The sequence below is a fragment of the Diaporthe amygdali genome (genome assembly GCF_026229845.1).
Source record: "Diaporthe amygdali strain CAA958 chromosome Unknown NODE_16_length_960263_cov_65_539585, whole genome shotgun sequence".
Taxonomy (NCBI): Eukaryota; Fungi; Ascomycota; class Sordariomycetes; order Diaporthales; family Diaporthaceae; genus Diaporthe; species Diaporthe amygdali.
The window spans coordinates 570,057-595,893 of NW_026517036.1; the positions used below are offsets into that span (position 1 = coordinate 570,057).

General features: G+C 54.9%; 10 protein-coding genes across 10 annotated transcripts; 4 read left to right on the forward strand and 6 right to left on the reverse strand.

The window, feature by feature from the left end:
- Window positions 1-710: 710 nt before the first annotated feature.
- On the reverse strand, window positions 711-2,160 carry J7T55_007438 (uncharacterized protein; the record flags this gene model as incomplete). The annotated part of the gene is made up of 2 exons (XM_053144200.1): window positions 711-1,806; window positions 1,898-2,160. The coding sequence occupies 2 exons, from the start codon at window positions 2,158-2,160 to the stop codon at window positions 711-713; spliced, it is 1,359 nt and encodes a 452-aa protein (XP_052993128.1).
- A 5,173-nt stretch (window positions 2,161-7,333) lies between these two features.
- On the forward strand, window positions 7,334-7,954 carry J7T55_007439 (uncharacterized protein; the record flags this gene model as incomplete). The annotated part of the gene is made up of 4 exons (XM_053144201.1): window positions 7,334-7,441; window positions 7,506-7,597; window positions 7,654-7,730; window positions 7,788-7,954. The coding sequence occupies 4 exons, from the start codon at window positions 7,334-7,336 to the stop codon at window positions 7,952-7,954; spliced, it is 444 nt and encodes a 147-aa protein (XP_052993129.1).
- A 174-nt stretch (window positions 7,955-8,128) lies between these two features.
- Window positions 8,129-8,775, reverse strand: J7T55_007440 (uncharacterized protein; the record flags this gene model as incomplete). Its single annotated transcript, XM_053144202.1, has 5 exons — window positions 8,129-8,140; window positions 8,199-8,309; window positions 8,376-8,522; window positions 8,616-8,677; window positions 8,730-8,775. The coding sequence occupies 5 exons, from the start codon at window positions 8,773-8,775 to the stop codon at window positions 8,129-8,131; spliced, it is 378 nt and encodes a 125-aa protein (XP_052993130.1).
- Window positions 8,776-9,137: 362 nt separating this feature from the next.
- Window positions 9,138-9,500, forward strand: J7T55_007441 (cell cycle control protein cwf14; the record flags this gene model as incomplete). Its single annotated transcript, XM_053144203.1, has 1 exon — window positions 9,138-9,500. The coding sequence occupies one exon, from the start codon at window positions 9,138-9,140 to the stop codon at window positions 9,498-9,500; it is 363 nt and encodes a 120-aa protein (XP_052993131.1).
- Window positions 9,501-9,888: 388 nt separating this feature from the next.
- On the reverse strand, window positions 9,889-10,877 carry J7T55_007442 (uncharacterized protein; the record flags this gene model as incomplete). The annotated part of the gene is made up of 2 exons (XM_053144205.1): window positions 9,889-10,491; window positions 10,545-10,877. 2 exons carry the CDS (start codon window positions 10,875-10,877, stop codon window positions 9,889-9,891), a joined length of 936 nt encoding a protein of 311 aa, XP_052993132.1.
- A 1,037-nt stretch (window positions 10,878-11,914) lies between these two features.
- J7T55_007443 (uncharacterized protein) lies at window positions 11,915-15,447 on the forward strand (the record flags this gene model as incomplete). Its single annotated transcript, XM_053144206.1, has 4 exons — window positions 11,915-11,961; window positions 12,114-12,227; window positions 12,486-13,354; window positions 13,466-15,447. 4 exons carry the CDS (start codon window positions 11,915-11,917, stop codon window positions 15,445-15,447), a joined length of 3,012 nt encoding a protein of 1,003 aa, XP_052993133.1.
- A 518-nt stretch (window positions 15,448-15,965) lies between these two features.
- J7T55_007444 (denosine kinase) lies at window positions 15,966-17,380 on the reverse strand (the record flags this gene model as incomplete). The annotated part of the gene is made up of 4 exons (XM_053144207.1): window positions 15,966-15,999; window positions 16,172-16,667; window positions 16,735-17,193; window positions 17,329-17,380. The coding sequence occupies 4 exons, from the start codon at window positions 17,378-17,380 to the stop codon at window positions 15,966-15,968; spliced, it is 1,041 nt and encodes a 346-aa protein (XP_052993134.1).
- A 698-nt stretch (window positions 17,381-18,078) lies between these two features.
- J7T55_007445 (60s ribosomal protein l2) lies at window positions 18,079-19,031 on the reverse strand (the record flags this gene model as incomplete). The annotated part of the gene is made up of 3 exons (XM_053144208.1): window positions 18,079-18,204; window positions 18,258-18,355; window positions 18,491-19,031. 3 exons carry the CDS (start codon window positions 19,029-19,031, stop codon window positions 18,079-18,081), a joined length of 765 nt encoding a protein of 254 aa, XP_052993135.1.
- A 2,184-nt stretch (window positions 19,032-21,215) lies between these two features.
- J7T55_007446 (uncharacterized protein) lies at window positions 21,216-23,588 on the forward strand (the record flags this gene model as incomplete). The annotated part of the gene is made up of 4 exons (XM_053144209.1): window positions 21,216-21,446; window positions 21,542-21,907; window positions 21,974-22,345; window positions 22,467-23,588. 4 exons carry the CDS (start codon window positions 21,216-21,218, stop codon window positions 23,586-23,588), a joined length of 2,091 nt encoding a protein of 696 aa, XP_052993136.1.
- A 350-nt stretch (window positions 23,589-23,938) lies between these two features.
- J7T55_007447 (P-protein) lies at window positions 23,939-25,029 on the reverse strand (the record flags this gene model as incomplete). Its single annotated transcript, XM_053144210.1, has 2 exons — window positions 23,939-24,853; window positions 24,937-25,029. The coding sequence occupies 2 exons, from the start codon at window positions 25,027-25,029 to the stop codon at window positions 23,939-23,941; spliced, it is 1,008 nt and encodes a 335-aa protein (XP_052993137.1).
- Between the last annotated feature and the right edge of the window lie 808 nt (window positions 25,030-25,837).

Sequence of the window (25,837 nt, forward strand, 5' to 3'; positions counted from 1 at the left end):
GACGCCCTATCCGGATTTCGTCCATCCAATTGACCTGAACCCCCTCCGTGTCCGCCCGTCCAGAAACAAAGCCTTTTCATTATCACATAGGGAAAATGGACACACGAAGCCAACAACAGTTTTGTATCAGCCAACTGTACCCCGGCCCAACACAGACAAGTAACGCCTCTGACAGTAATAAAAAATCAATCCCATATAATATTGCAACCGTTCCCGTGACCCATTATTCCGAGGGGTTCGCCAAGGACGGTGGTGGTCGAGTTGTCGAGAATCGAAGCTGAAGACGCTAGGAGAAGGTAGTTGTCGAGGGAGAGTATTGAAAAGTAGAGAAGTATTTGGTTGTATAAATGAAAGTCCCATCTCGTGCAGAAGCCCCGTGTGACGGGTCCTATACTGGTATCTTTGGTGCCCATGTCGATCGATTCCTGGAAGCCGCCGCGCCCCCCCTTCCCGAGCCTGAGGTGTACACACACAAGACATTATTGTATCCCATTTCCCATTCCCAACCTATTCTCCATATTCTGACGGAGACCCGTTTCTCACTGGCTCTCCCGGATTACAAGGATTTTTCGATCTCTTTGGTTGGAAAAGGCCGATGATGCTGCGAAATGTACACACGACTGTTGTCACACGCATATCGATGTATGCGAACATGCGCAATCTTTCTTTTGTTCCCTGAACGGGAAAATCAGGGGTGTCGTAGACGTCAATCAGGAGTGGAAGAGATCCCAAGCTCTCTCACAAATCCTCAGGAACTCCTCCCTCTTGGCACGTTGTGTTTCGGGGCTGTCCCGTCCTTCGCCGAAGGGACCTCGTCTGACCGATGGCCGGCCGTTGCCCAATGGAGGCGAGACCCCGGCCTCGTACTCATCCCGGCGTCGCTTCGTCGTGCTGGTGCTTCGGCTGGCGTCAACTCTATGCGCGCCTGGAAGGGGCGATGGCGGGGTTGGTGGCTGGTGGCCGCCGTAGTGGACTAACTTTGGCAGGAGTTCGGGACGTCCTCCAGCAAGCTCATGCTGGGCTTCCTCAGCCGACTTGTATTCTCTCGGCCGGGTAGCGGTGGGTGGCGGGTGTGGGTTGTGGGTATGGCCGGGCGAGCGAGCCGGCTGAGGGCCGTTCTGGTGCTGCGCGTACATGGCATGGCCAGTTGACTCGGGGTGCCCTGAGTGGAGATTGTGTCCGAAGACATCGGAGATTGGTGGTAGTCTGTTGTTTGTTTGTGTGGCGGGCACGTGGTGGATGTGTGATGTGTTTGAGAGCTTGGAAGGGCGATTCTCGATGTGCCGAGTAAGAGGGTGCGGGTTGTTCATGCCAGTAAATGTTTGACCGAGGGGCGCAGACTGGATCACCCTCTCATTGGCGAAGTTCTCGTGCGATGGAGCGACGATAGACAGTCCCGGAGGAGCCTTGTTCCTGCGAGACATGCCTGGTGTTTTGGCGGCGAATCCGCTTGTTGGCTCCTTGTCCTTGTCTGTTGGGCCGTCTCCCTTTGCCGACTGTTGTTGCAGTCGTGCCTCGATGAGGTGTCTCTGCTGCTCGCGAACTGACAGACTCCGCTGAACCTGCTCCTTCATAACTGGATCTTGAGTGATGAAGCCCGGGGACAGGCAGGCCAATCCCATCTCCTGGATACCCAAGCCACCACTCTCCCGAGACGTCAGAGGCCGAGCAGTCGCAGCGCCAGAGCCAACGTTCATGCCCCGGGACAGGTCTAGTCTACGAGGGCGGTGGCGAGCTGTCGCAAGGTCTGGCGAGCCAGGCTCCTTCTTAACGATGATTCTGGGTGGGCCTCCACCGGTTCGAGAACTGTAGTGATTGAGAAGTGGTCAGCAATCGGCTGCTCCGTGTACGGCCAAGCCGCGAAGGGCGCTTGAAGGGGGGGGGAGGGTAAACTCACGCGCTGGGAGGGGACGACTTTCCGGCTCCTTGAGCTTGACCCCTTGGGCTGCCACTGCCAGACCGATTTGACTGTTGTTGAGGTGCAGGTGGTGCAGGTGCGCTGGGTGTTGCCGATACGGCTGTTCGCTGGGCGGATGGTGAGGCAGAGGATGCAGGGGCGGGGCCCGCGGCATTTGAGGAAGTCATGGCTGGCGGAGAGCCGCCGAAGCTTGTCCGGTCGTGAGGAGCTGGCGAAGGAGCCATTGCAATGGCTGCGCTCATGGTGAGATGAGACTGTGCTGAGCGACGAAAAATAAGGGACTGATTGAAACTATTGACAGAGAGCGAGGGAAGTCGGCACCACGAGGTCGTCCGAGAGAGAGACAACCTAAGAAGCGACTTGTTCGCGTAAGATAAGCCAAAGCGACTGTGCGGCACCAATGGCTGCTACCCGTGAGGAGCACTGCAGTGTGGTCGTTTTTTCCCGCTTGGCTGGCTGGTTTGCCGGCTTTCTCCAGACCACCCCGAGATTCGGTTCGAGAGCCTCCAAGGGTCGAGAACGGTCCAGATAATCTGGAGCGGCAAGTCGATTATGCACAAGAGGTTGGTGTGTGTGCGTGTGTGTGATGTGTTTGGTTGTGGAGCAGTGATTCCGGCGAGGAGAGCTGGAAGAAGTCGATGCTGATCCTCAACTGGAAAAAGAACAGGGCAGGGCAGGGCAGGAAAAGTGCCGTCGGCGGGTCCGCGGGCAGAGGGTGGTCGAGTCCCTCGAGTTGTACCTTTTTCGCCCTCTCGTGTCCCTCTGTTCGGTTTAGGGTTTCAAGCCGCCGCGTTTGGGTGAGACCTGTGCTGAAATGGCTCTGATTCGGCGGGATTGGGCCCCAAGGAGCAAACTTAGCTGTCAGCCGATGCAACCCCTAGGAAGTAGCAGGTGTGCGAGCTGCAGCTTTTCTTGGCTTCCCCCTTTTTTTGTTCCTTTCTCGAAGGATGCCGAGTTCTGGCGCGTGAGAGAGAGGTGGAGTAGCCGAGAGCGTGAGCGTAAGCGTGAGAGAGAGAAAAGAGACACTCTTTGGTTTGTTTCTCCAACGGAAGCCTCCTTTCAGAAAAAAAAGAAAAGAAAAAAGAGATAGCCGTGGATGCTATCTCCTGTAGATCGCCTAATAATCTCGGTCGATAGATTTTCTTGCGCGTTCGTTACTGCTGACGAATGCGTCCCAGCTGAAAAAGTCGTATTTCGCAAATCGATCAATCAAAGCCGTTTTGTATTGTATTGGTGGGTGGGGTGGGATAGTAAAGGTGGACTTGACCCGACTTCTGACAAAACCCGTCGCAGCGGCAGAACACTCACGATCATGCACGGGGCTGAGCAGGCAGGCAGACAGGCAGACAACAATATTTGAGGATGAAGCGAGAGACTGCAGCCGTAACGTAACGTGCGTTCGCAGAGGGGAGAGGAGGGGAATCAGAAGGAGCTGTCGCAGCATCCGTGGGCAGGGAGAGGGGCCTTTTTAGGAGACGATGCGCTGCTTCAGAATGCCCCGAGTTCCAAGGTTGGCTCCAAGATACTCCATAGCTGCTACGAAGCGAACAACACCGGCTGCTGGATCATGATACGGCCACGACAGGCCGCGACAGGGTAGGCCTGTTGGTCTATGAAAGGGGTGAGGGGCTGCACTGTCAGTGATACAGTGAGGGTGAGAGATCTGTGGCCATTCCCTGTCGGTTGGGAGAGCTCTCTGGCTGTCTGGCAATCCTTCTGGAGCCGGTCCAGTCGAGCCAGGTGAGCAGCAGCCAGTCGCCGCAGACTCCCGGCCTGGCCCTGCGACTGGCTCCCACGCAACGCCGCACCAGATCTAGGAGGGGGGCCCACGCTGCCACGGAGTTGCTCCCAAGACATCTCAGGACCATTCATGGGGACGGGGCCTAGCGGGGCTCACGCTACCTTAAGCTCCGTCGTTGTTTCATTAATGCTGGCTTACCCACACTCGTCCGCATTAGACCCCTGCTCGTCCCGTTTCCTCTTGGATTGCGACTTGTTGCCAAGTCACGGCGGGCCGCAACTCACCACACTGCCTGTTTCTCTCCCTCTCTCTCCTCCTCGACCACGATGAATTGGCTGGCTGGCTGGCCATTGGATCGCGTGCTCGGCCGGGACACATGCCGCGATACCTGCCGCGATGTACATACATATATCCTCCTCGGATAAACGAGTGAGCGAGTGCTTTGGCCCTCGGACGGACTGCGATTCAGTGCAAGCTTTCCCCTCGGTACTTGGCTCATAATGTGGCTGCCATTAGGTTGGCGGCGTCCAAGTCCCGTGAATCTTGGGATCAAATTTTGGACACGGACCGAAATAACCTCTATAGAACCTGGGGCGGTGGCTGGGCTTCTTCCGGCTCAGGAGTTTCTCCAGGGTGGCAGGTGGGCTGCGCAGCCTTGCTCGGTTTTACTTGGCTCAAGTATCAACCAGGTAACCTGGCATTGTTTTTGTTGTCCAGCAGCGTCAGATGCGTACGCAGCGTCACCCAGAAAACCACGAGGCTGTGCTGTTTGAATAGGACCCCTTTCATGCTCTTCCCCTTAATTTGATATCTTCTCCCTTCTCCTGAGGCCGCCCAGCAGTTGCAGCGGCCGGTCTTTGCATTCCCATGGGAGGCGCCTACACCCAGTACCGCAAATCAATACCAGACTTGATGTCGATCTCTCTGGCCGACAAGGCGGCGAAGCCGTGCCGCATGTCTCGCGAGCTTTGACCATGCATGGGGATTTTGCGTGCAGTGGCCGAATTAGGCCTATGTACGTTGCTCTCGCAGCCCTGTTGTCGGGTTCTCCAGGGGTCGCATCGATGCGGCTGTCAGCTTTCTTTCTTCATCCACTCGAGCCCAGTCCCATCTTATCGTGATCCTTGTCGTCCCATGGCACAATATGTCAGAAATTGCTGTTCTGGCGGCCAATGACTTACTTTGGTCGTGGCAGTTGCCGTATGACGAGCAATGCACAGCATTGCTGTATTCGAGGAATACGAGTTTTTATAATTGGGGTCCCCTGGAAGAGCACCGCTGCGATCAATACTTCGTGCAACATTGATTGCGGCCTGTTCAGGAACACAACGATCGTCACTAGCGGCGCCTGCATTTTCGAATGCCCTGACAGCTCAGTAGTATCGGCGGGTTCGCTGTGCTCCCCAGGAGTCAGGGTGCGGCCGCCTAGACCGCCTTGAACTGGCAACTCCGGATTGTCCACATGAAGGCCCGTACTTGTTCGCGTATCGAACATTGGACCCAAAAGAACCCTCCTGTCGGTACATGCCCGAAAGGGTCGAAATGGAATCTGGAGATGGACATTGCCTATGTCGAGAGCTGGGGCACTTCGATAATGATTGGCGCCACATCGACCCGCCATATATTTGTTTGCTGCAAGTGCATCAGATGGGGTCACATTAATACAGACTATTGATGGGCGGCGGGCCAGTCAATAATCTCCTTTCTCGTGAACGCGCAGGTTCTGGGCCGACGTGCCGTGGTGCGTTCAGCGTTGTGGGTGACCTCTCCCATAAGTCACTGTCAGTTCGGAGGATTTCACGCACAGAGCTGGGCTCCCTGGCCGATCTTCGCCCCCATGGAAGTGCTTAGGTGGGCCACAACCTTGCCCGTCCTGCACGAACCAGTGCATCTCTGGGCACCGTTGCCTCAGGTGGCTCTCCACCAATTAAACTGACAGCGCTCTGAAACGAGCGCGATCCAATCACGGGGCCCGAGAAGAGAAACTCTGCCCATCCCGTCCACCTCGCCTGCCTTTTCGGTCACTGACAAGCGGTGGACGGTGAGTATCATCAGCATGGTGCACGGCGGCGACTGTGGCCTCGGACCCCCTCTCTGATGACTCCCCATCTCCCCCAGGTTTGCGAATCCGCCTCGCTGATAACAAGGCCGACAGCCTTTGATACTGTTTCACTTTGAGGGGAAATAGTGGTCATGCTCGAGTTCTTGACGGCAGATATAGTGCCCCCGGACATAGACGCACAATACGCTTGCGCGGAAAAGAAGGAGCCGCGGTGTGGGCTGCGATAGTGGCCCCGACCGGCTCCTTCGCGGTATCATGCTGAGTTAGCACCGGTTCAGACGACAAAAATGCGGTCTACAAGGAAATCTTTGTCATCGAGGTTTCGGCTATCCGTTTGTTGGTTGCACACGAATACAACATCTTCCAGGACAAGCAAGTAGCTGGACACGCTGGAGTGATGCCGCCTTATGCAGCTTGCCGCGCGCCAGGCAAAGCATTGTGTCTTTGTCTGTCTCCTGCGTTGCTCGAGATCACCATGCGCCACCGTTAATAATAAGCTGAGTTGGTCGTTGTCAAAGGGTTGCCAGCGCATGCGGTTCGTCACATGCTGTTGGTTTGGTACTACTGTCAAGGCTGCTGACAACGGTCGCGGCGAGGCCACGGCCAAGGCCACCTCGTGTCCACACCTGCCGGCCCGTAGGACGTCATATCGAGTTTCATCTCATCCCACGACGATTACAGTCAAGTAGCGATCGTAATAGTAATCTTGGTGATCAGCAGAACGATGATGTTACTATTGTTTCCGCTGATGTACCCGCTGTTCCGCTGAATATCTTTGCTGGGCCGTGATAAGGTTTTCTCAACCGTGATATTATTCGCGTTCGCGAGGCTGCATTGCTACTCTGCTGCAGGATGTTGGGAGGCAGCAAGTGAACACCCTACTGAGTAATTGATGACCCAGACCGTTCCATGCGATCGATTGAGACCCGCGGCGGGAATCGAGGATCAAACTCCTGTTCCGACTCATGAGCCAGGCGTCACGGTCAATGCCGATGGCGCAGAATGATGTTCTCGAACATGTGGATGTGATGGGCTCCGCATCGCCTCGAGCGGTGAGTTTTACATACGACCGAAGGTACCTGCCAGGCCTGCCTACTTCTGGTCCAGGTAGTCTCTGCTGTGACTCGGGAGTTGGATGGATTTCAGAGACTCGCAAGTTTTCCGAATCCGGTCGGAACTGCATGTCTCAAGTAACGAGGCTGGTCCAACGTCTCTTTCAAGACGCGACTGCTCTTGTGCCAGACAAGAACAGAATACTGCATGGGGCATCACCGACCAAGACATACCAAACATGCGCCAATGTGATTGACTGTAGTACATTCGAGTACGGTCAAGAGCTAGTAAACCTTGGGACGAGATGAAGTTTTTGGCGGGGTTGGGGGCGTGGCGCTGGGAATCCGGGGCAATGGCAGGCCCTGGTGGGGCTTTGCTTTGGCGGCGTGTTGCGATAAGGTTGAGCCTCTTATCGAAAATTCTGCTGAGTCTCACTGCCGTAGCTTGTGATTCAAACGCACCCAGGCATATTGGTCCATTGCGGTACACAGAAGAATACTGCACCATTGATATACGCTCGTGACCGCATTCACAGCATTTCTGCGTCACCACAGCAAATATGTCGAATGAGAACGGAGACGACACCGTCATGGACGACGCGCAAGAATCTCAGAATGGCGACCAGGTCGCGGATGAGCTTGAGCTCGAGGAAACCAAATTATTCCTGGTATGAGCGGCAGATCCGGAGTGACAGGTGAAAAAGCGGAAAGTCTAACATAGCATTGTTACAGCTTCCGGGCTCCACGCCGACAGCAGCCTCCTTTGAATTCCGTGACGAGGGCCATACCCTGGGCAACGCCCTGAGGTACATCATCATGAAGAAGTGAGTTGCTTCACTGCGTGCCCCTACCCTTTCAGCTAGGATTGACATCAAAACAGCCCTGATGTTGAGTTCTGTGCCTACGCCATCCCTCATCCTTCGGAGGCCAAGATGAACATGAGAATCCAAACCTACGGTATGTGTACAACTGGGTGTTGCGGTAGAGCAGATTGTGACTGATATCGCCTTGCAGAGGGCACCACTGCTATCGACGCCCTCAAGAAGGGACTCAAGGACCTCCAAGACATGTGTGATGTTGTCGCCGAGAAGTTCTGGGAAGCAAGGGAATCTGTTTCTCAAATCCCAGCACCCTCTAAGAAGCAGTTGCAGCCCAACGGCGAGCCACGGCTCTTCGACTAGTCTCAACCGTCTCTGGGGCTCGTCTCTTTCGAGAGTCTTCTGAAAATTGGCATGGATTGGCGTTAATGGCGTGCAGGTAGAAATGGCACATCGAGAGAAAAGGAACGGTCTTGGATGGCGGCTCAGGAAATTCTATTTGGTATCTACGGGGAATTCTTTCTTGATATCCCATCTTTAGTTGCGACCCTGGCAGGATGTCAGCGAATATCCCTTTGTGAAGAGGGCAGTAGAGCATAGATCTTACCTCCAAGAACCCTGACATGAAGCTCGACGGTAACCTCTTGTCTCCCCTGAAGTTCTCCTCCTTGAAATATGACATGACGTGGTTCGACTGCTTCCAGAAGTTCATGGTTTCCTATTGCCGCTGGTCAGCCCGATTGTCCTCGTTCTCGCCCACCCCGCACCATTGAGGGCCTTGTACCTGGTATTCTGCGTTGCTCTTGAAGAGTAGAATATCGACGGTCGGTAGCTTGTTGACGAATCGGTGTCGCTCGAACTCCTCCCTCATTCTCGTCCGGATCACCGACACCGGGAAGGGGACATTGTACATGGTCTGGATCTCCGGCGCCTGCCATTCGATACCGTCAGCCCGTTAAACATTGAGGTCATTGGTGCCGCTGTGATTCAGTAGCAGCAAGGTGAAGGAGTTGCATTGACGTACAGCGCGAATCCACTGCCGGTATGTCGCCAACACTCGATTCTGCGCATCCGCCCAGTTGATAGCTACTTCATGGTCAGTGGTAGCTGCCGGAAGATCGGTCTTGATTATACTGACACTGGCGCGTCTTGCGTGCGAATTGAGTTGGCGAGATGTGGGCCATGACGGCTGGAGGATTGCTCGTGAAATGTTGTCGTGCTCGTCGTTCTTCGTTCGGGTCCAAAGTGCTCTGACGTCCGGTTCCTAGTGAACGCAAGGGGAAGCTGTCGCAGATTGGCCATTCACAGGCGGCGATTAGATAATCAGCCAGCCCATCTCACTCTTGCCTGCCCCAGGCAACATCCCGCCTTTTCAGCCTGGAATTAATATCATTCGCATCTTGCCATCGACTCTTCATGCGACGCTTTCTGCTCTGTATTTATTCGAAACTCGACAATCTCTCCTCTATCGCACAAGCTGGCACTCAAGTGTCCGTCCGACTGAGAACAACACTTCCCGATCAGTTTACCACCGAAACAGCCCGACATGCCAGCCATCAGGCACGCCTCGAAGCGCAAGCCGCCACCTGAAGGCTTCAGCGACATCGAGGATGATTTACTCATTTTCAGCAACAAGATGAAGGACGCGCAGAACACCCCGACCGACAACATTCCCAAGCACCAGGCGCAGTGGCCAATATTCGAGATCTCCCACCAGCGGAGCCGGTATATCTACGAGCTCTACTATGAGAAGGAGGCGATCAGCAAGAAGCTCTACGACTGGCTGCTGAAGAACGGCTACGCCGACGCGATGCTAATCGCGAAGTGGAAGAAGCAAGGCTATGAGAAGGTGCGTGGCCAACTTATATCGCGAAAACCTTCGGGCTGTACCATTCTAACGTTCACATAGCTGTGCTGCTTGCGATGCGTCCAGACAAAGGAGACCAATTTTCAGTCAACTTGCATTTGTCGAGTGCCACGGGCACAGCTCAAGGAGGACCAAGACATTCAGTGTGTTAGTTGCGGGTGCAGAGGGTGTGCCTCGAGCGACTGATCGCGACATCGAACACAAGAGAATGGGTACATCGCACATAGCGTGAATAGGGACGGGCTGGAGTTCAAGTCTTTTACTGAGCAGGTATGGCATCACTTTTTGAGGACCAAATTTCCTGGGCAGACCAATAAATATTCATTTTGTGAGAGCAGATCCGCTTCCCTGGGTATATTCTATGCCCCGAACGCCAAGTGATGCAAGGACGTCGAATCAGCCAACTTTCACCAGATCCATTACCGAAGCTCTACCGATGAGACAAGTTGGACTTCTTCGAGCCAAGTCGAATATTTCTGGGGACGAATCTCAGTGACGACATGGCCCCTGTTAAGTTCTCCATGTCCGTATCCTGAAGAAACGACGCCTCGCGGTCGTCGCCAGCCTGTTGACCTGACTGGCTTATCGATGCACGCCGTGGCGGCTCCTCATCGTCACCCTTGGAAATACCTATGGTGTTGCCGCTGCTAGTGTCTGCGTAGCCTGTCTGGTCTTGAGGGCCTGGATCGTCTGATCCGCCCATCGGGACATCCGCAGGCTGTGCTACGCTGTCGTTCACGCCATCGTCGTTGGACGCTGTGCTTTGGACGTCGCTGCCCCCTATCGTCTTCGGTGCGGCGTTTTTAGTGTGCTTCTTGCCCTCCTTCTGTCCCTGGTGACGCGGGTTGTTGCGCTGGTTTGCTCGTGGCTTGCTTTCACTACGATGAACCAGCATGGACTGGCGGTGATCGACTCCAGCCTTTGTCACTGCGAAGAAGTAGTTGGTGGGGTATTTATGCGTCTCGATGAGATGGGCTCGCCTCTCGGCCGGCGTTTTCCGCTTTTCGACGCATGTTTCAACGAAGCAGGAGTACTAGGTGTCCGTCAGCATCCCGATGTATGCCCGTGCGGAGAACAGCAGCTCACAACGTGGTCTCCCTTCTCCTTTCGCAGCTCGGTCAGGGCATCGTGAAACTCTTTGATGTGTAGGTTGAGGATGTGCGAAGAAGGGAAGTTCTTTCTGCAGTCGATGCAACGATTTGTGTGCGCCTTGTGGTAATGTGATTCGTAGTCTTGATATGTGTCGAAGCTCAGGCCGGGGCCGTGACCAGGTAGGGAGCACTTTATATCGGGTGTGGGATCGTGATGCGTGTTGTCGATGTCGAGGCCAACGAACTTGGAGACAGGGACGATTGCGACGTCTTGATCAGTGGTGGAGGACGGTTCGTCGTCCTCTTCGGGCTCGCGTGAGCGTTTCATTCTGCTTGGCATAGAGAATGGGGATAATTACTTCTGTGTCACCGCTCTCGCTTCTCTATGGCTTCGAAGGAGTTGAGTCCCATCTGAACCCGCTGGGGGCTGGCACGTTTGCGTCGTGGGAAGTAGGATTGTGGTTTGGATCGCAAACTTCCATTTGCAGTGACGTGACTTCACTGTGGTGCTAATAGGGCCCACCGTTGCTACAGTACCTACCTGGCGTGCCTGGGTACATAAATAGATACCCAACTTACAGTTCACAGGGATCACACAGCGGTCCTGTTAGCTTGACCCTGCCTTTAGATGTCCTCCGTAAGACAGCCTTCCTACGATAATCTCTCATGGAGTAAACTTCTATGAGATGTTCTCTTTAATGCTGTAGAATGATCTCCATGGTATGAATTCCTGTATTTGCTCCCGTAGTCTGTGTGATCCTCTCAATTTTGTCCTGAGCTGTTGAGTGACTGGGTGTGGTATGTCAGGTACCTGAACTGGTACATGGTACTGCCTCGTTATCTACCTAGGTACCTAGGTAGGTACCTGACCCTTGGGCAGCTGCTAGAGATGCGGCGGGCGCAGCGCACGGTCCAGTCGACCTGTAGCCGATCTGCGACTACACTGAACGCGGCTTACACCAAGAGTCAATTGACTTCTTTCATGCCTTTTCGTTTTCGCGATCGCCAACATCGTTTCCACCAACACACAGGATTGCAGAGTTCCTCGTTACGCCACAATTAACCGGGCCAGAGAGCACCTTGGTGACCGATGTTGCCTACGCCAGCGACCTCAACCTCCACAAAGCAAACCAACCAGGTTCCGCGCTCAAAACATCCCACCAAGGCCCGCTCCCCGTCAGTGATGGATCGCCAATCCTGCGCTGTGTCGACCCCGTCTTCGTATGAGCGCGGTCTCTAACTATGGGCTTGTTTTGATGTTTGGAACAACTTTCGTTACTTTGCAAATACACGTCGAATCTTTACCACCCAAATTTTCTGTTTACCGCAGCCCCCGCTTGCTTGCTGCCCGGCATGCCCGACAACATGGACTCGTCGCCGACTCCAGCAGCTCGGGCGGAAGCCTACTGGCAGTACGTCATACTGTTTCGCGCCTCTTTTGAATGCTTGCTCAGGAAGTTCGCAACACGCTTGCTAGCCATGACTCCGAGCTGGGCCCGATCACCTCTGCGCCACGAGCATACGCCTTGACGTTCGAGTAGGCTGACAATGCATGTACATTCAGGGAGGCCAAGAAAATCCGAATCAAGATCATCCGTGACATCGAGCAGCTGAAGAAGGGGTCTAGCGGCAAGACTGAAGAGGAGCAGCTTAAATCGCTGGAGGAGAGCATGGCCCAGTACGTCAGGTCGTTGTTGGCACATCGACAAAAGATGTCACACGTGAATGGAGCAAGGAAGGACAAATCTGCAGACAGTGTACATTCCAGGAAAATGGACTGGCATACTCCTGCATGAGATATTGGATCTCTCCACGGGCTGGCCTACTGAAGCGAGTGCTGTTTGGTCAGACTAGACAGTGGGAGGTCGGATTTGCGTGTGGCATCTGTTGTTGATAGTGTCGTTGACTTTCGCCTTTATTCCTGACAAAGTCTTAGATTTCGGCTACGTTTTGTTTGCACGCTCGCCGAGGACCCCAAGTACATCTACCAGTTAGATGCAGAGGAAGTGATGTGGCAGTTACACATATACATCAACAAGGCCTACCGAGATTTATTCAACGAGCGCCTCCGAGGCCAACCCCATGTCGTGACCAAGCGCAAGGTGGAGAAGCTTTACATTAACTATCTGAAGACGGCTCACGACTTCTACAAGATCTACTTCCAACGCCTTCAAGCGCTCCATGGCATGCCACAGATTCCTAGGATAAACAGCGTCCTGAAACTTCAAGCTCCGGATGTCGATGAGCGCCAGGGCCAAATTGTGGCGGCCGAAGCCGTTCAGAAGTCGTTTCACTCGACCCTACTTCATCTAGGTGATCTTTCTCGCTGGAGACACAAAGCCCGGCCGAAACAAGATGGCTCAAAGATGGCTTTGCTGTATTATGCTCTCGCGCATGACCTCAAGCCAACCGCTGGAGATGCTCATCATCAGATGGGAATGATCTACACAGAGGAGCACAACCACTTACTTGTTGTCTACCACCTCTATCGCTCCCTCGCTATAGAGCATCCACACGGGAACTCAACGCGCAATCTAGAGATCGAGTTCAAGCAGATTCTTCAGTCCTCTACGCCTGCCAGAAGGACAGGCACTCCCGACCCCAACGAGGCCTTTTCCAACTGGTTCGTGAGGCTTCATGCTCACTTCTACAAAGGCGAACCGTTTTCCCAACAGTCCGAACTGGAAGAGACTGTGCTCCACCGACTTGAGACATTGCTGAGAAAGCCGGACACTCTACCTCTTATTTTGAAGATGGTGCTTATCAACATTGCAGGCTACTACGTCGCACGTTCTAGGGTCGAGAGTAAGCGCTGCCTTCTTCGCTTATATCTTCTTTTCTCTTTGTGAAATTTGCCTTCTCAACCTTTGTTCGCGTGCGCCTCTCTTTTGAGTCTCAAAGCTGACCGTTGTTCAGAGAAATGGAGTTTAGGTGCTTCCAACTCGTGCCAGTTCATCTTAGGGATGAACGTCAGGTGGATTGTATCCCTGGGGCGTCTTCTTCAATCGGAACTGTCAGAGTTCTCAAAGGCTGCGGCGCCTGCAAAAGACACTGTCGATGTCAAGGACGGCGAAACGCACAAGAGCCATGAGAAGTTCAGCCCTTTCACGGACAATCTTCTTCCTCTGATGCGTATCTACCTGGCCTGGCTATACATTTACCGAGCCGACATTGTGAAGTATCAAGAGCATTTGGGCGGCCACGTCTTTGATATGTACCGGATTCTTGCCCAAGCCTTGACGACCATAACCAAGGAATTCCAAGGAAAGCAAATCGCAGCATCGCCCTATCTGCTTCCTGAGGACGTTGTGGCCCTGGGTACGAAGCCCTTCGATGAGCCTGGCTTGGCTTCAGTCTGCCGACTCCACCTCGCATTCGGCAAGGATACGTTCAAGCCGCAATGGGAGGATACTGGGCTTCCCAGAAACGATTCCGATGTGGAAATGAGGGCTCGCGTCTACGACTTGGTGAACTGCGGATTCTCCCTGTCTCTTGACGATACCTTTCCGCTCGCTGCGAATCCACCTGTGGAAGGCTCGGATGGAATAATCACGATCTCTTACGTCGAGGGAGGTAAGGCCTCGCAATCTGCCCAAGGAGACTCCGTCAGCTCCCAGCCCGTGCAACCCGACTCTCAGGTTGATCAACTGGAAGAAAATCTTCGCAATCTTCGCCCGGCAAGCGGGGCTGGCATTACTGGACGAAAAGGTCCGCAGGCGGCGGATAATCTCGGCCGCGAGCACACGAGACTCCCGTCTGGCTCTGCTGCGATTGAAGGGAGTCACCAATTTTCGACTGATAGCATTGACCCTTTGGAGACAGAATCAGATCTTAGTCTCGATGCACAGATGCACAACATGGTTGATGATCTCCTCGAGGATGACGGCTCGGACCTAGTTCGTCCTGGACCGGGGCCTGCCGCTCAGCCCAAGACATCGTCCTACGGTATGCACTCAGCGACAGCTGAGCAAGTTTTCGGTGGGATACAGACGCCTGGCCGCAACTCTGGTGTTGTCTTTGGAAAGCCAAATCCTTGGGGAAGCTTTGTGAGCCCGCCACAGACAGTCTCAACGCGGGGTGAGCTTGCTCCTCAGTATAATGAGAGGGCCCATATCAGCAGTGGCTCCCCGATCCAGGCGCAAAGAGCTTCAAGCACGTCGTCGTTGCAACCGACCGTCCCAGATTTCACTCCTGGCCCAGGACTGCAACGAGGCTCGGATATTTCTGCCTTGTTTCCTGCGAGCAACACTCAAGCACCCGGTAGCCAGTTTGGCCAATCAAGTTTTGGATTTTCCGGCCGCCCTTCATCTGGTCTGTCTGGCACACTGCAAGGCAGTCACGGTGGTTTTGGACATGCCAGACAGAGACTCGGCGGATCTACGGGGAGCAGCGGAGCCTCATCATTCTTCTCACCCAAGGAAAGTTCCGGTGCCTACGAGATCGCATCTGGGGCTCACGCAACAGGTCAAATCAACAACACTCGGACTAAGGCAGTGTCGTCTCCCCTGGGATTCGGCATGGGCAGCAATCCATTCTCCACCGACTTCTCGCAGACTTCGTCTGGTCTTCCTCCTGTGAACAGCCCTTTCGGCTTGCCCGCAGGACAGCTCAATGGGGGTTTCGCCCAGGGGGACATATACTCGTACAACCAGCAGTTCCCGGGCTCATTCCCTGCTTACACGCAGCCCAACGAACTGACCACGGTCTGCAATGGAAACGTCTACAACGCCACTACCGCGTATGGCCGGGGCGTCATAGCTGCCAAGGATGATCCTTCTCACTTCAGGAATGCTGTGAAGAAGACACACATGGCAAAGGCTGTTGCCGAAGCTGACGCCTACGATCGGGCCATTTTGGAGAGCGCTCTGGCGGAGGACCGTCCGAAGCCGAAGGGATGAAAGGGGTGTTTGTGATTTTGTTCTACAATTCTTGGACAAGGGCGTATGCTCTTGGAAACCCTCCTTTCCAAGCCTGCCTTGATCTACAAAGGCGACTCGATCCTCAAGCGGTTTTGTCATACCCGGCAACCCTTCACGATGATCACACTTATGTGGGCTCCGAAATAGTCCCGTCCGCTTCACAGCCTGACGATGGACAGATTTATGTTGGAAAAACTGGACTCTATTCCGGAGGCATCGCCAGGAACCGGTCACTTCCGAATCGATTGTTTTCCTATCTGAAAAAGGAGATGGAGCGTTCTACTTCTAGATCATCGTTATGATCTGGCAGATGGGGAATCATAAGTTGAATTCTGAGACAAAGCGAATCCTTTTTTGTTGTCGCTTCCTGCCCATGGATGCAAATCACCGTTGTTGAAACCAGGCTTTTCTACCCGTCGAATGCCCTGAGACGCCAAAAAACCGAAATGGGGAAGAACGGAAAATTAATTTCGAGTTCTCAGTCACTCGTTTCAGGCTTAAGCTGAGTAAGTCTGCTTGGGGAAGGGGTACCTGTGGGTGGAAAACGAGGTCAGAACATGGAGCTGAAGCGCGTATAATTCGAGGTGGGGAGATCAAGCAACGTGTTTGGGGAACTCTGCGGAGCGCTCGGTCTTCTGAGAGCGGTAGTTGAAGCAATCGATATGAGAGTATGAATAGGAAAACTTTTTGCAGTTGCACTTACGAAGGACCCAGCTCCTGGATGCTGAGCTTGGCCAGCCACTGGCCCAGCTGGATGGACTCCTCGAGGGACTTGCCCTCGACGATTCCTGCAGTGAGACCGCCTGCGAATGCGTCACCGGCGCCGTTGGTGTCGACGATCTGCTCCTTGTTGATCGGGTGCACAGGGTACTCCTTGACGCTGTCCTCGCCCTGGGTAGCCACGACGGTGGGCTCGGTGCCGTGGGTGATGATGGCGACACGCTTACGCTTGGAGTTCTCCTTGGGCAGGTTCGCCATCAGCTTGGCGATCTCCTTGAGGTCCTTTGTGTCGTGGCCATGCACCTCGGCCCAGGTGGCCGCCTCGGTCTCGTTGCCAATCACGTAGTCCCAGTAGGGAGCGCTGGCGTCGACGGGGTCCTTGAAGAATTGCGGGATGAAAGGCGCGGACAGGGACACGATGAAGATCTTGTTCTTGGCCGCGGCCTCTTTGGCGAGCTCCATGATGGCCGGGGGTGAGACTGTGAAAAGCATAACGAGTCAGCACACCCAGTCGGTGAGAAAGCTCTCGGGGGAGCAAATGCTTACCGGTGAAGTGGTAACCACCAACATAGTACACCTCGGCGCCCTCAACAAGGCTCCAGATCTCGGGCTTCTTCAGGTGGTCCAGGTCGTAGTGGTTGGCGGCGCCCAGGTCGGTGCAGAGACTCCTGTTGTGGCCGGTGATAACGACACCGCAGCGGCCGGTGGGCTGGGTGGGCTCGACGCGGTACTCGACACGGAGGCCGGCCTGCTTGACGGCGTCCTTAAGGATAGCGGCGTACTTGTCGTCGCCGACACCACCGAGATAGACGACGCTGTTGTCAGGGAGGATGTACTGGGCGCCACGGGCGGTGTTCTGGGCGGCACCACCGGCGATGAGCTTGGCCTCGAAGTTGTTCAGCAGGTCCTCGTAGATGGCCTTGTGCTTGTCCTCAGCCAGGATGGCATCGTTAGCCTTGAGGTCATACTTGGCAAGGAGCTCGTCGTTGCCATAGGCCTGGATATCTGTTGATGTGGAATGTTGCGTCAGCGAAAAGGCTCTCTCAGCCCGAAGCCATGCCCGAGAGCTGACGGCGATGGTAGGCCATAGGAGGGGCACGGGAGCTCAATGCTCGCGCGGAACAGCCCAGTAATGCTTACCGAGGAGAGGGTTCTCCAGGCACAAGAGACGGTATTGCTTGGAGGCAGCCATTCTGTTCAATTGACTTGCTGTAGCGGTGGATGCGTGGAAGTGTCTTGGTCTCTGTGCTGGGAGAACGGCGGGGTTACGGTTGAAGAAGTGCTTAGAGGATGTACAACGCAAGTGGGGTGAAAAGATCCCCCTGCCGGCAGTGTAAGCTCGGGCGCCGAATCGGGGTAGCACCTGGGCAAATGGCGCGCCAGACATGTTGAATCCTCCGAGTTGGCGGGCCAATTTCTACGAACAGAACATTTAGATGCCCGTGGCTGACGGTTGAAAGCTCGTCGAAGCTAGCTGTGTGGCTCTTATATTGATTTTTTGACTGTCCCGCTGGCTTTACAGGGCGGTGGCGTGGGGAGAGGCTGGTTGGGTGATCACCGTATTACTAGCTTGTCATATGATTCCACTCTGCGCTCATACTGTCGGAGCCAGACAGAATTGCCTGATACGCTCGTTCCTCCCACATATCTACCTCCCCAGCATCGTGATGCTATTTTCTTTCGTCGGCCTTGAAGAACGAGACCCATGCACCGCCAGGACGACAGATGGCCAATTCTGGTATTGGAATCATTTTTCTTTTGTATTCCGTGAATGCCGAGGTACTACCCATAAGCGGTGGTTTCATCATGACCGCCCTTAGTACCAGAACACGCAAGACCGAAGATATCAAAGCAATCCGTAAACCCCAACCCATGAAATCAGTGACAGCCTTAGTCCTTCGTCTTCTGGGTACCACGCAGCAGACCAGTCCGTCTGGCAGCGATGAGACCAGCCTTTTGACCAGCGACGGCGTAACGGTTGATGGTGGAGGCTTTACCGATATGTTGGTGGTTACCCTATGGCGGTGTGTCAGATGCAAGTCTTGCAAACGGAATTCGAGTTTACTTACACCACCGTGAGGGTGGTCCACGGGGTTCATGGCAACACCACGAGTCTTGGGCCACGAGTTACGCTTAACAGCGAACTTGTGCTTGGCACGAGAAGCCTCTGTTCGACTGGTTAGCATCCGATTCACAAAGCATCAATTGTCCCCATGAGAACAGAGAGCGGCGCCCAGCGCGGTACTTCAGGCCGGTCGCGTGCTTCAATCCTCACAGGTCCACAGCCACAGGGTTGACCTACTCAGCAGAGGCTTGTCCGTTCGGCCACCACCGGCAACGATTCCGATCATGCCACGGGAGGTGCTGTGGACAATCTTCTTGGCACCAGAGGGCAGCTTGACACGGGTCTTGCCCTCGTCGGGGTTGTGGCCGATGATGGTGATGTAGTTGCCGGAGGTACGGCCCAGAGAGCCACGGTCGCCAATCTTCTCCTCGACGTTGGAGACGACGGTACCCTCAGGCATGGAGCCCAGAGGCAGGACGTTGCCGACGGTCAGAGCGGCGTTCTTGCCGGCGTAGATGAACTGGCCAGTGTACATGCCCTCGTTGGCGATGAAGGTCTCGGTGTGCAGCTTGAACTTGTAGGGGTCGCGGAAGACAACCTTGGCCAGGGGAGCGCCACGACCGGCGTCGTGGACGATCTGCTTCACGACACCTCGGACGTATCCATGTCGCTCGGCGTAGTCGAGGACCCTGAACTTTGCGGGGGCCTTGTTCAATCGGGTAATCGCCTTGAAGATGGTCGACGAACCCTTTCGCTGGTTCCTGATAACTCGTCCCATCTTGGCTGCTGGCTCGAGGCGTCACCTACGTGAGGACGAAATGTAAGTTTTTCTAGTCGGGCCTAGGTGTTTGCACTAGAGAGCGAGAGACGGGGGTGCGCAGATCCGTCAGGCTTTGTTGACCATTCGAAGACCGCTTCCCTCTCAATCGAGTGAGAGAATCAAGGTGGGTGGTTGAGTGGTGGACTTACGGGCAGTTTGATGGGGTTGTTGTGGTGGTTTGTCGATGAGGCCGAATTCCTCCCGCTGAATTTTAGAAGGCAGAGAAAGGCAGGAACGACTTCTTGATTTTGTGGCCGCGCTAAGCCGACTTTGGAATGGGGCGGATTTTTCCTTGTGGGCCCGTGCGCAGCTCAGCATGTCAGCCTTCCGGAAGGAACCTCACACCTCGGCCTAAAACTATGACAAACCATCATCACCACCAGCTTCATCAACAGGCGGGTCTTCACAATCTCCCAAGCTTGTCATTTATCGAGTGCTAACCCTTCGAACAGACCTTGCGTCTATAATGTCGTAATTGACGACATAGAGGCCTTGACTGCTCTGGCAAGGTGCATCGCTGTTGCGGCCTATTTCTGATGGGTCGACTCGGAATCCTGTGAGAAAGCTCTCATACATGATCGGTTTTCGATCGGCGTGGAGTGGATTCAAGTTGGCTCGATGGGCCGGCCCCCAGAAATTAGGTGCGCAGTTGGGAGTGTGAAACTCACACTGCAGCCGGCTACCTGGCCCTAAAGACACCGCAACATCGCCAGATAAGATTGGAAAGCCATTGAAGCATGATTTCCATCCTATTTGACACGAAGCTGCAAGTGCAGTCCTTTGCAGGCACCTTGCACGAAGCATGTGCCTCAATACGCACCTTGTTTGACGCATCTGCTACTACCCCAGCTGCTACCAGCTACTTCAAGTCATCAATATTCTCGGGTCGAGGAAGTGGCTGGTGCTGATCTTTCACGATGCCTTCATTTGCGCTTCTTTTGAGCGGTGTGTGATGCTGGTCGAGTGCGCGATTTTCGTGGGGACCCCTTGGGGCCCAATGCAGCACAAGGCAAGACTTTTCACCTGAATCAGCGCTATATTGAAAGTCTAACGCGACTGTCTGAGCCATGGTCGCCATTCCCTCCCATCCAAGAAATATGAGTTATACATTGGTAATGCTAGGACCTAGTGGCTCTCATCCGCGATTTCTACCTCACTGTCGATCGATAGTTGGGATGCACTGGGGCTCAAAATGACAGCGTGTCAAAGTTGGCCTTGCGCTGGTTGTGATTTGGCAATCCAGGAAACACCAAAAGTGCGGGATTCGCGTGCTTATCAATGACGGGGGCTTGGTTGCGGCCAAGATTTCTGAATGGTTGCAAGTTGTCGCGGTGCGGGCAGTAGCCGTCATGCGCTGATCTGCCGTTTGCCCGGCAGCAGTTGGCTTGGGAAGGGAGCATCTCCACACTTCACACCCTGGGGGTTTTTCTTTATCAGAAATCGCGTTACTCAGATGCACTTCCATTCTTGCAATGCGTCGGCGTCTCGCTAACTGATCTATCTCATGTGTGCCGAACTGGGGATAAAATTTGTTGAGCGCTTGTCGTGGAGGTAATCATGAAGCAAGAGTTGGGAGCAGGCCATAGGGGAGAGTTTCGAACGGTTGAGCAAGAACGGAAACGCAAGGCAGAAGGATAGATACCAGCAGCGAAGGTTCACTGGCCACTACGACATTCGTGATCCAAGGGGAGATAGTTCAAGAGAAGGTCATGCGAGATGAGGTTATCCCAGAGAGCGGTTATCCCGGGGGAGGCTATCCATGGGGAGATAAAACATGGGGAGGTCGTCCAAGGGAGTTTATCCTACTGCCTACATGCAGCTGGCTGGTGACCTCCAGTCCTTGATGGAGGAAAGCTGGAGACAAGGACGATGGATCAGGCAGCGGAAAGCAGGTGAATGTCATATAGACGGCTGATGTTGGCGGGTGGACATAATGGAAGCGTTGATATGCCTATGTTAATCCGATCCCGCGAATCATATTGCCTGGGTGGTCGTCGTGCGGCTCTCCTCGATCTTTAGCGGGACTGCCTGCTCCCTTCCATTCCGTCACCGAACCTTACTCATGGGAACTTTCCTCCGCCCACCACAACCACAACCACCGACTGCAACGAGTTGCCAGCAGCCACACCAACTACGGTAAGAATGGCCGACGACTCGTCTGATTTGTCCTCAATCTCTTCTCTGTCCCCTGCTCCGTCAGGCGACGAGTCGGAAATCGAATTGAAGCCCCAGAATGGCATCCTGAAGTTCTTCCACCGCGTCTCCAAGGACGAGGTCACCGAGACACAGAAGAAGGAGATGTCGCCTCCACCGCGCAAGAGGGAGCCCTCCCCACCCCACGAGTACATTTTTGCAGACAATCCAGACATCGCAGTAAGTGGAGAGGCTGATTTGTCGCGTCACATCTGCGAAAAGACGCGAAAATGCGCGGTCGCGTCGCCGTACCCGGCTCACCAATTCTCACACAGTTCATTGTCATGTTCCGCAAGCGATTCGACAGTGTCATGCCCAGATCTCTGGCGCATTTCGGCCCCCTCGAGCTGGAGCAGGACATCCAGCAAGATCCCCCAGCCGAACGAGTCGAGCAATTCCTGTGTGTCGTTCTGGGCCTGCTCCTAAATCGCAAGCAGGACATCAAGTACGCGACCCTCCCACCTGCCCCACTACACGCGCACCTGGCTTACACTGGGACTAGGATCGGACACTACCAAAAGGCATTGAATGAAGATGCTATCAATGGAAAAGACTTCAAGCCTCAATGGCCCCGTGAGTGGAACGAGCGAAGCCCTCTTGCAGGCGGCGCAACCTTCCAGACAATCTCACCCGAGCAGCGAGTAGGTGGCACACATTTCCACCCCGCTTCTCGAAAACAATACTGATGCATGGCATGATGATTACAGGTCCTTCTACTCAAGACCTTGGTGCTATGGGCCCTGGGATACTCCGATGCCGTCAAGGCCGTGATCAACACTAGCTACAACCAGAAACGCGCAGCCGACGACCTTAACCAACCCCTATCCGTCCAGCCTTGGGGCCATGACAGCGACAAGCGTCGGTATTACCTGATCGAAGGAGACGATAATTGTTCGTTCCGGATATACAGGGAGGGCAACCCAGCCGCTTTATACAATAGACAGTGGATCAGTGTTGCTGGCAGCATCGACGAGGCCAAAGCTCTTGCGGAGAAGCTGGGGAGAGACAACGGTCAGAACGCACGCAAGCTTAGTAGGAGTATCCTGAACAATATTGTGAACTTCGAGGAGAAGGAAGAGGTATGCACATCCTCGCGATGCTCTCCCAGGCCGACTTCCTACGTGCAGCCCTTTCGCTCCGGCGGTTCCTCCCATCGCATGCGCACTCTCGAGAACGATGAGCTAATGCGCATGATAACAGAAACGCAAGCGACGCGAGTACAGACGCACGCAGAAGGAACGCTTCCGCCGACCTGAGCCAGGCTTTTCCCTCTATGAGGGTCGAACAAGGGGAAAGCGCGTCAAGTATACCTACTCCGATGACGAAGACTTCTACACCGATTCAACCAATAACCGCCGATCAACGCGAAACACACGAAACCACACACCCGTTGAGGCTGGCCCTGTTATCACAGCTAGCGGTCGGCAGTCGCGGCCCCCTCCTCGGCTCACTGCTGACAACCTGAGCAACGGTGATGCCAGCGCTGCGCCTAGCGTTCAAGGCGACGACGCGTTTGGTGGCAACGCGGATACTGAGATGAGCGAAGCACCAGAGATTGGACCAACAGGCCGACCCAGACGAACTGCGGCCGCACAACATGCCACGAATGGCTGGCCCAACTCTCGCAAGCGAAACAGACCATACGTGTCTGATGATGAGGATGACGACGAGTCTGAGCCTGATTTTGGTGACGAGGGTGACGAACATGTCCCACAAGATGAGTCAGAAGATGAGGAAGAGTTTGAGAACGATGCTGTCGATGAAGACGATGATGAGATCGCTCCCGACAGCCCAGACTCGACCGATAGTCGTGTCGTGAAGTTGCACATCAAAGTCAATTTCGACAAGGACGGCAAAGCGAAGCGTCTACCAAAGAAACGCGGCTCCACAGAGTCACTCTCGACACCCTCGAACATCGCGTCCTCGCCCGAGGCGGCCGAGTCCGCTTCTGAGGGCAGCCCTAGCGACATCCCCGAGCATGAGCCCGAGCATACCGGAGACGTCATTCAAGCCGCACCACTAAAGCGGGCAGAGCCAGGTGCTGGCATGGCCTCTACGCCTGAAGCACTCAGTGCTGCCCCAACCCATGCTTCTGGCGCCCTCCCAACGGCTGCTACCGTGGATTCAGACACAACGAGCGCTGCCAGGCCGCCCAAGGACTCAGACAACGTCGTGCCGAGGCCAGAGGTGACGGCCGCTGACCGCATTGCAGCTGCTAACGGTAGCTTGAAGCTACAGGCAGGTGCTGCGCCGGCCTCGCTGGCCCTCAGAGGCAGCCCTGAGAAGCCTCGTGCAGTCATGGCCTCAGCGAACCAGGACTAGGAGTCCGGCCGCCTCGCCAACATGACTTTCGACGCACCAAAAGTCTTGTTCTGATTTGGGAGTTTAAGGGGTAAGCGGGGGAAAAAAGACATGGCTTTTTACAAGGGTCTGCGCAAGGCGTCATCTCATTTAGATGGATATTGTTACAGCGGGCAGTTTGCGTGACAGGAGGTGCGGCGATTCATAGAAGGGAAAGAGAGTCCGCGTCTTGGGTGGCTCGAAAGAGGGTGTGTGTGACCACAGTACTACCGCTAGTACAGAGCTTGTCGACGAGCTTCGTAGGTCATATCTACAACACAATTTTGCTCGATGCTCATGAATTGACGTGACCTATGATGTGACACGCGTCTCTACCGCTGGTTTTCCCAGCTGCCTAACCACCTCCAACTCTCAGCCACTTTGGCGACCTCGTCCAATGCAGCCTCCACCTTGCCCTCCGGGTCATGATACCTGCTGCCGTCGAACTCCACGAGGAACAGGTACTGGAACGGCTGGATCAGGCTGGGCAGGCTGTTGATGCTCGTCAGGTTCAGCCCGACCTTCCTGAACACGTCCAGCACCGCGGCCAGCGCACCAGGGGACCGGTGCGGCACCGTGAACGAGACGAGGCTCTTGTGGCCCCTGGGCGCCGGCACCGGCGCCTCCCCCTTGGCCTTCTCCCCCTCCTCTTTCTCCCTCTCCCCCTCATCACTGGCCCTGCGCCGCCGCAGCACAAAGAACCGCGTCGTGTTGTCGTCGCGGTCCTCGATGCACCGCGCCAGCACGTCGAGCCCGAACGCGGCGGCCGCGCTCTCGTTGGAGATGGCGGCCGTCGCGCCCGACGCGTCGCCGCTCGCCATCTCGGCCGCCTTGCTGGTCGAGCTGACGTCGATGGCCTCGACGCCGGGCAGGTGCGCCGACAGGAAGGCCTGCGTCTGGCCGAACGCCTGCGGGTGGCTGTACACCCGCTGCACGTGGGACAGGTCGTGCTGCGGCGTGCCTCTCGCTGCTGACGTTTGTGCTGCTGCTGCTGCTCCGGGCCGCGCGTGGCCCAGCAGGAAGTGGTGCACGTCGATATACACCTCGCCGCACACGGTCAGATCCCCGTAGATGTCGTCCCGGTCTGCCAGGTAGCCCAGCGTGAAGGTCACGACGCCGTGGGTGGAGTTTTCGAACGGCACGACGCCGTAATCGGCGCCGCCGGCCGCCACGGCGTCGAAGACGTCCTTTATTGTGGCCACTGGGGTGAGGGTGTGGTCATCTTCTGAGAAGGCGGACTTGGTTGCCTTTTGAGCAAAGGTTGAACGGCCGTGTTAGCCGGATTGCGGGCCGGAAGGGGGGGGGGGCAATGGAGTAAGGGAGGACTCACCTGGTGTGTGAAGGAAGATGGAGGACCTAGGAAGGCAACCAGTGGTCTTTTAGGGGTTGTCTCCTCCCCTCTTTGCTCTTTCATTTGAACCATGTCTGCTACGCCTATTGTATATTGTATCTTGTTTCTGTTGAGAGCCTTGGTTCGATGAGATTCAGTTACGAGTCCTGAATGGTGAAATTTTCTTGAAGCGTCAGGATCATCCGTGTGAATCGCTTTACATGATCACTACCAAGTTGGACAGAGTCGACTTCTTAATTGATGCGAGCAAGCCGGATAGTTAAATGAGGCCCATTCTTCAATCTGCGAGATATTTATGTACGTGGTTTGTCCTTTGCTGGTGGACGCTGAGCTAGGATCCGTGATGGTGCGCATGTGCGGGATCCGGCTGAACTGGCCCCCGCCGAGTCCTAGAACCGCATTCACCGGTCCCCAAGATAATGCATTCAAACGAGGCTGGAACCCCTCAAGAGCAGCTTTGCGGTTGGTTGGATTCATTTCTACAAGCAAGATCACGTCACCCAATGCAGTGTCCCGAACATAAACTTGCCCGTCTTGCCCGTCAGCTTTGCACCGCACGTGTGGTGACTGAACCCTATTGTACGACGCGAGATATTTGTTGAAAGAGCGTATCAAGTTGGATTTTGTGCAGCACTACCAATTGAAAAGAGCAACTCCGAGCAAGTAGCAAGAAGAACTATAACTGTGTGCCCTCTGATTTGGACAAATCATTTGTCTTGCTCTGGGCCTTCCCCGACGATAGAGCACTAGGTCTATGGCCATACCAATGTCAATCTACCTCGCCTTCAACCTTCCCATCTGCCCTGCTTTGGCAGCCCTGCGATGAAAGAGTCTTTTGAACTCTTAACTTCTTGGCGCACAGGACACCACAGGCAACGGT